This window comes from Aplysia californica, unplaced genomic scaffold (genome assembly GCF_000002075.1).
Source record: "Aplysia californica isolate F4 #8 unplaced genomic scaffold, AplCal3.0 scaffold01172, whole genome shotgun sequence".
Taxonomy (NCBI): domain Eukaryota; kingdom Metazoa; phylum Mollusca; class Gastropoda; order Aplysiida; family Aplysiidae; genus Aplysia; species Aplysia californica.
Window position 1 is genome coordinate 86,772 of NW_004798442.1, and position 7,459 is coordinate 94,230.

Sequence of the window (7,459 nt, forward strand, 5' to 3'; positions counted from 1 at the left end):
TAAAGGAGAGTGTGGAGAGAAAAAAAAAACAACCCAACTCAAAACAATTTCTTTCAAAAGATTTTAGAGCAAAATGAATGTCATGCCATGACTCATGGCATCACAAACATTGGAAGCTATTCCCTCCACCCAGTCTGCAAAAGTCACGGAAGTTTTCCAGACTCACAATAACCTTCATTCAAGTAATACTCTGGAAAAAAATCTGTCTACATAGACAGCTAGTTTTCCCGTTGCTCCATGTCTAAACGTACACCTCCCTACATCTTAACTTCTTATCTCCGTGGGGGGAAACCCACTACGACGAGGCCCCTCAATCGTTCAATCAAAACAAGTGAATTTATTTAGATAGTTCTTCATCTAATGAATGAAATCCCGATAAAAGAGACCCTTTTCGGTAATTGTGAAAGTAATCCGATGTCCAAGTCATAGTAAATGAATGTGCCCGAGCTGCTGCCAGCAGCTCACTGGCACAGCAGTTCCGACTGTGAGCCGCTGGGAGCGGCTTGCCGGAGATAAAGAATTAAGTTATAACTGCCTCTAGATCTTTCCAGGAATATTTCTGTTTTTCTGTTCGGATGTACTCCATGTGGCGTAGATCATCCCAAACATGAAAAAAAATGAAAGCAGCCCACCTTCTAAATGATCCAAAGTGTGCCAACGAGGATGTAGAACCCTCGCCTCATATTATTTGACCAGCAAATCTTCCAAACGCACGATGGTGTCTCAATGAGAACTAAGAGTTGAAGATCCGAGTCATGAGACTGTATGACAGTAAATAAATGAAAAAGGGAAACACAAAGATAAAAAACCAAAACAACAAAAATAATGCTCTTATTCACAAACACAATATACCGGTGAGCAAATTTAAAAAGTCAATACGTATCTCTATGGCCTCACTATAATAGATATATCTATATTTATAAACATAATAAACATATCTTAGTATTGAAATATACATATATCAACTTCTCAAAATGATTAATCCACATTAGAGCGGCAACACAATGTTAAAATTTCAGTCTGCAGCTAAAAGGATATGCATCACCATCATCACAAAATGAAAACAAAAGACTTGTTCAACAAGTTCCGCAATCCGACCTGGCACTGAACCCAAGACCGTGTAAAACAGAAATAAAAGAAAAACTTATATCTAGTGCCATTCCATTTCACTGGAAATCTTGTAAAAAATACACAATAGCCTATACACATAGCAACTCCCACTTACCCGCAAACTACGTGACATACCATCTACCAACACATACAAGCACACACTATCACACACTTGTCTACGGAGAGGTAAACTACGTGACATACCATCTACCAACACATACAAGCACACACTATCACACACTTGTCTACGGAGAGGTAAACTACGTGACATACCATCTACCAACACATACAAGCACACACTATCACACACTTGTCTACGGAGAGGTGCAGAGTCTAAATACTAAATAACACACTAGACAAACATGACATTTTGCTGGTGTTGAACCAGTACAACATCAAAATAAAAACACACACATTTGGCTAACAATACACACGTTTAGCTAACAACTGATTCTCCATGAGCCACTAACAGCCCAGCTTGATCACTTGCAGGCCTACCCAGACCCAATCACTGAGGCTTGAAGAAAACGAAAAAAAAAAAAAAGTAGGTGCAAGAAAACAAACCCTGAGCAATGAGGCTGCTCAAGCAATATGAGCCGTGCCTGCTCTACACATCAGTTTGTTTGGTTTGAGGAGTAAAGAGAAACACGTTGACACAACCATGGTCTTTTTTCACATCAGTCGCACTCTGAGAGTTTCATGCCATTTTCAAAACGTCTCACCATAGATAAGAAAGGAGCAAAGACCACTGGCTGCAGGAATTCTCACAAACTCTAATGTCACAAAACGTTCAGAACTTAGAAGTTCATTCATCAAATCTAATAACTTGAAAGAAGAGAAGTATACGCTCTTGATCTTTTCTGCCATTGAATGAAGGATTTAAGAATAAAAAGTGCTAATTGAATCACAAAGCTGAATGGACAAACGATAAGAACGAACAGAAATTAGTTGAGGTCTTAAAGAGCAATACAGATCTATAGTTTGAAATATTGTGTAAAATTGTTGTTTAACCCTATCCGTATGCCTGGGGTTGTATTTTTCACATTTTAGAATACTTCTAGAGCGAAGGATCTCTTTGAAACTTTCAGTACTTCTCAAAAAATCATTTTGACAGACTGCTATGCAAAGCGTACGGATTGGATTAACGAGTAAATTTTCTCTTTGGAAAGGGGGGCACAGAGTTCCCCACATCATATATATTCGATAGTAAAACACGACGTACTAATAGGGCTAAAAGAAGTGACAGATAGACAATATAAACATGAAAAATCGACTGGTTATATAATAACATTAAAAATATTCAGAACAGAATAAGCTCAAATTGAGGCTGATTCGTCATAAGAAGAGCTCTAAACACTGGCTTAAAAAAATGTAAAAATGATAAGAAAGTGCTGGGGTGGAGAGTCAAAACGCAAAGGCTAACGACAAATGGTCACAAAAAAAACTGGCAAACTGTGCACACTTTTGAAGCAGTCTAGAAGACATACATATAGGGGAATGACTGACAATGAATTAAGCTGCATTAGAAACACCTGATTCACATTCTGTTTTTGGCTATGTGTGTTAAGACCCAGTTGGTGTATATTACAGTTAAGTACACAAGCAGTTCACGCAAAACGAGATCTTCATTGTGACAGTTAGCTTTCAATAAGCACGATCTGGCGTCGTGAGGTACATCTAGCCCACACAAACAGTTCAAAGCCTTCAGTTATCATGAATTACACATTTCCATGAGTTGTAGATTGGAAATGCGCCTATGAACACAAATTTGTGAAAGCATCTTAACATGACTTTTCGGTGCTATTCATCATATTACTTATTTGACGTTTGACATAAAAACAGGACGGGGGCTGGCTTTAGAACTTAAATGTCATTGATATTTATGTCCAGCTCTCAATGAAAAAAAAATACCACAAAGAATTCATTCTTACTTTTCTCTTTCTGAGCATAAAATTACAATACCAGTAGCATACTTGGCTACTGTCATTTCAAGACTTCAAATTTAATGTTGATGAAAATTTAATCAAGACATCAAATAATTATTACTATAACAAAAGTTTCGTACTTCGGCGAATATAGGATTGAGTACCAAATATCAGATCTGTCAAGGAACAAAAAAACACCTCTTTCTGTTTTGGTTTAAAACCAAATGTGTGGAGGCTTTGAACCATCCTAGCCATCAGTTGAAAAAAAAATCAGATCTAAAAGCTGGATATTGCCACCAGCCGTGACCAACAGTTGAGCTAACGAAGCATTGCAACGAGTCTACTGATGTGACTATCCTGTCACAGCACCATAGAACACAACTAGGTCATGTAGGTACAACAAAGTTGCTACCAACAATTTTTTTAAAATCCACAAAAACATAGTAAAAGAAGCAAACCACGCAAAATTAGTTGCTAAATGCACAGAGATACATTGCACATTGTTGAATAAACAATTTAATAAGAGACACCTGTGCTTGTGTCCCAAACAACAAGCATTCACAGGACAAATCAGTGTGCTTGCACAGCACAAAGGGAACTTATATTCCATTTCTTAGCCCGGATTTCTCTTTTCCTTTATCTCACATATCACATGAAACTTCTTTGGAATGACAACTGCTATCAGATTCATCACACAAATCTGTAATACACTTTACAAATGTGTGCTTCCAAAACATATACATACATAAAAGCATCTATACATAAATATTTAGGTAATATGTACAAGATATCTGTGTCCATGATTTGAACTTCGCACCAGACGAGGCAAGTAAATAAACTCTTGCTATAATATGTCAGGGAGTGAAGTAGATAAAAGGGTATAAGGGGAGAGAACCACTGGTCATGAGCCACCGAAGTAGAAGAGATATCGGAGAGATAGACGGCAGTTCTCTCGCACGCGGACGCTGACTCCGCTCGTCATCGCCCACCACAGGTTTGGTCCAACACAGAAACTGCCACGTGAGAGATCTAGTCAACAGATGGGGACTTCACAACTACACACTCCATACATACACACTTGTACAAACATATATGCATCACGACACGGTGGAATCAGGTACTCGTCAATTTTGAGGCATATGGGGTTATTGGTATCATCAGAAAGCCGATTTGTTAGCCTTGCTTCCAATGAAATTAACATCCATCCATCTTGAATAGAACTAAAGATATTTGCGATTGAAGGAAGTGAGGTCGCCTGGTCGCACTGGTGAAATTATTGAGAAAATGGCCGCCAAAGTTTGTAACTCCAAAAGCCAAAGAGCCCTTGAAAACAGAAAAATAACATATTTTGTGGCTTTAATCAATGCTTTTCAGTAAAATTCACACTGAAATGTGTTTTTATATGGACATAAAAGAGGTTGAGCCTAAAAATAAAAATTCTATAAAAATGTTCAAACTGGCGGAAAAATGCCTATTTCTCCGATTTCAGTATTTTGACGAGCGCCTGATTTTACCACACGGCCTTACATATGCATACAACCACACAGAGACACACATACACACTCAAACACACATAATCACACACTTTTACAAAAACGCACTCATTCACACACACTGATGTCATGGTTACCTGGTCAACTACAATGAATGCAATAAACTAATCAACCCCCCCCTCCCCCCCCCCCCCCCAATCTCAACAATCACAAGCCTGTTTCTTCGTCTGATCAATCTACCGCAAGTCCTCCCTCTTGTCAATCTTGTCTTTAAAGGGATAAAAATCTGAGATAAAACACTTGGAATACATCAGCAAAATGTTGATGATCACCTCAAAGGTCCAGACCACACTTCTGTCCCTAAGACCCTTACTCTGAATCTAGTTTTCGAAATAAAATAGCAAAAAGTGTACCTCAAAGAAGAGCATCTTTAATAAAAACGAGAACTGTTTAAGAACCTTCTCCTCCCGCAATGATAATCCACGTAAAAGCACACTGTGTCACAGCTTCTGATTCTGGCTGTAAAAATATTGGGTATCAAAATCAAGGTTACAATCCCATCTTTCTGATGGCAAAGACAAAAAAAGGTAAAAATGCGATTTCACAGTCTCAAATTATCTCCTTTTGAGTGAAATTCTGACACAGCTTCACACCAATTCCTTACAGCTGGCTCACTCATTCTCTTTCACCAGCTGAATCTCCTGCACAATATGAAGTTGAGCCCTACACCTTCCACTGTAAACAGTGCAATAGATAGAACGAGTGCAGAGTTCTAAGGTTATTGAAGCCTCGATCAAGACTCCGGACATTGACTATAAAACTTCACTGTTTTAGAGCAAGGTTCAATAGTAGTTGAAGCCATGCACGAGACTGGACATTTACTGTAAAACTTTACTGTATAAGAGCAAGGTTTAACGGTTATTGTATCCTCGCTCAAGACTCCAGACATCCACAGAAAGAACTTAACTCAGTGTTCTTGACGAGGTTCACTTCTCTCAGATCCACAGCAGGCTCTCACAGATAGTGAATTTTCTTCAACTGTGTAGCACAGACTTTTCCTCACTACTCAAACATCAGTGGTCTTGCTCTGAGACGTGCTGGGTAGCGCAGGTGACCCTCCACGCGACCGACCACCTCCGTTGCCTGCACCCCCAGTGGCAGAGAAGTCCTGCACCACAATGCGTGTGTGAGCACTTTCGCCGGGTAGAGGCAAGAACTCTGCTCCCGCACCGCAGGGTTTGGCCGGGTGTGAGATGGTGCGGCGAGCCAGCTTCTTGCTCTCCCTGCTCTGGTGCTCACTGGGCGAAAGCCGGAAGTTGGACTTGCGCAGGAACATGCGGGCGTTGCCAACGGCGGGCCGTGTGAATCCCGGTGACATGAGTTGGCTCAGATGAGCGGAGTAGCCGTCAGAGAGAACCTAGAGGAAACAAATCTTTGATCTAATGCTTTTCTTTTTTTAAGAGACAGCTGGGTTTGACGAAGAAGAAATTTATACAGTATGTTTGTTTTAGTAAGTGTTTTACAGCACTTGCAACACAATAAGGTCATATAAGTGCCGAAGTTTAGAGATGTTACAAGAGAGTAACAAACACAAATAAGAAAGAGGGGAGATAAAGACGATAGATGTTTGATAGGCAAGAAGAAGCAAACCACACCAGAGCACCCGCCAACCATCCACAAATTTATATATGTAAAGTCTGCCAGATTTTTACAGCTGTACAAAGTTTTTCAGACTGAGAAGCAAAAAATTGGGTTTTTTAAGAAAGGTCCTCCCACAGAAAGGATGAGCATACGAACAATGAGAAGAACAAGAAGAACATGAGGAACAAGTACAAAAACAACACCAACAACAATAAGAACAACAACAACAGCAAGAGGAGCAAGTATAAGAACAAGAAAAACAAGAACAAGACAATCATTGTAATCCACCTCCACATAGGCCACTATGATTTCCCCGAGCCCCCTGTCACTCACTCACCTGTCCCCAGTGACTTACTCACCTGTGGCCCCTGTGACTCACTCACCTGTGTCCCTTGTGACTCACTCACCTGAGTCCCCTGTGACTCACTCACCTGTGTCCCCTGTGACTCACTCACCTGTGGCCCCTGTGACTCCCTCACCTGTCCCCTGAGACTCAGTCACCCGAGTCCCCTGTGACTCACTCACATGTGGCCCCTGTGACTCACTCACCTGTGGCCCCTGTGACTCATTCACTTGAGGCCCCTGTGACTCACTCACCTGTGGCCCCTCTGACTCACTCACCTGTGGCCCCTGTGACTCACTCACCTGTGTCCCCTGTGACTCACTCACCTGTGTCCCCTGCAACTCACTCACCTGTGCCTGACTGTGAGTTCCCCAAGCCCCCAGTGACTGACTCACCTGTGCCTGACTGTGCTGTTTCTTGGAGGCTTTCCCCACTATAAAGATCTGATGCTGCTGCAGGCCCAGCTCGCGGTAGATGCTGATGTCTTTGGCCGAGCCATACGCTGCCTTCAGCTCGATGCTGGCCTGAGGAGGGACACGCACTTCTTACAGTAGGCGTATATTCCATAACAATCACAACTATCATGGCAGCAACAACCTGATTTTTTTTCGGTAGCAGGCAATTTGGTCTGTTCATTTTCGGAATGCAGAACAGATTGAAGGGTTAAGGAATGTAAGGCAGGAATATCAAACCATGAATAATTTCCTTCTTAAAATTAATAAAATTGTTAATATGCATTTAAACCAGTAGTTTACATGTGAACTTCACTAATTTTGAGGCGGTGACCACAAATATGACATTAGATTTTTCATCAGAACTTAAAATAAGAATTTTTTTTCAGCACTGCGTGGGCCAATGGCTATGGCTAATGAGTCATCACATTACCTGATACAAATGCTACAGGCTGTATTTCCCTGTATGTGTGTTGTGTTTGTGAAGGAAGGGGG

General features: G+C 40.9%; 1 protein-coding gene and 1 long non-coding RNA gene across 2 annotated transcripts in view; one reads left to right on the top strand and one right to left on the bottom strand.

Annotated features, from left to right (window-relative positions):
- Positions 1 to 451: 451 nt before the first annotated feature.
- Positions 452 to 1,654, top strand: LOC118478903. Its single transcript, XR_004859346.1, has 2 exons — positions 452 to 1,365; positions 1,435 to 1,654. It is a non-coding gene; the product is annotated as an uncharacterized LOC118478903 (long non-coding RNA).
- A 3,089-nt stretch (positions 1,655 to 4,743) lies between these two features.
- LOC101845058 (protein retinal degeneration B) overlaps positions 4,744 to 7,459 on the bottom strand; it is a gene marked incomplete at its 5' end in the record, with an annotated part of 17,558 nt that continues 14,842 nt past the window's right edge. Inside the window, 2 exon segments of the mRNA XM_013090195.1 lie at positions 4,744 to 5,945; positions 6,908 to 7,036. Coding sequence (XP_012945649.1) covers positions 5,595 to 5,945; positions 6,908 to 7,036 — 480 coding nt within the window. The 3' untranslated portion in view covers positions 4,744 to 5,594.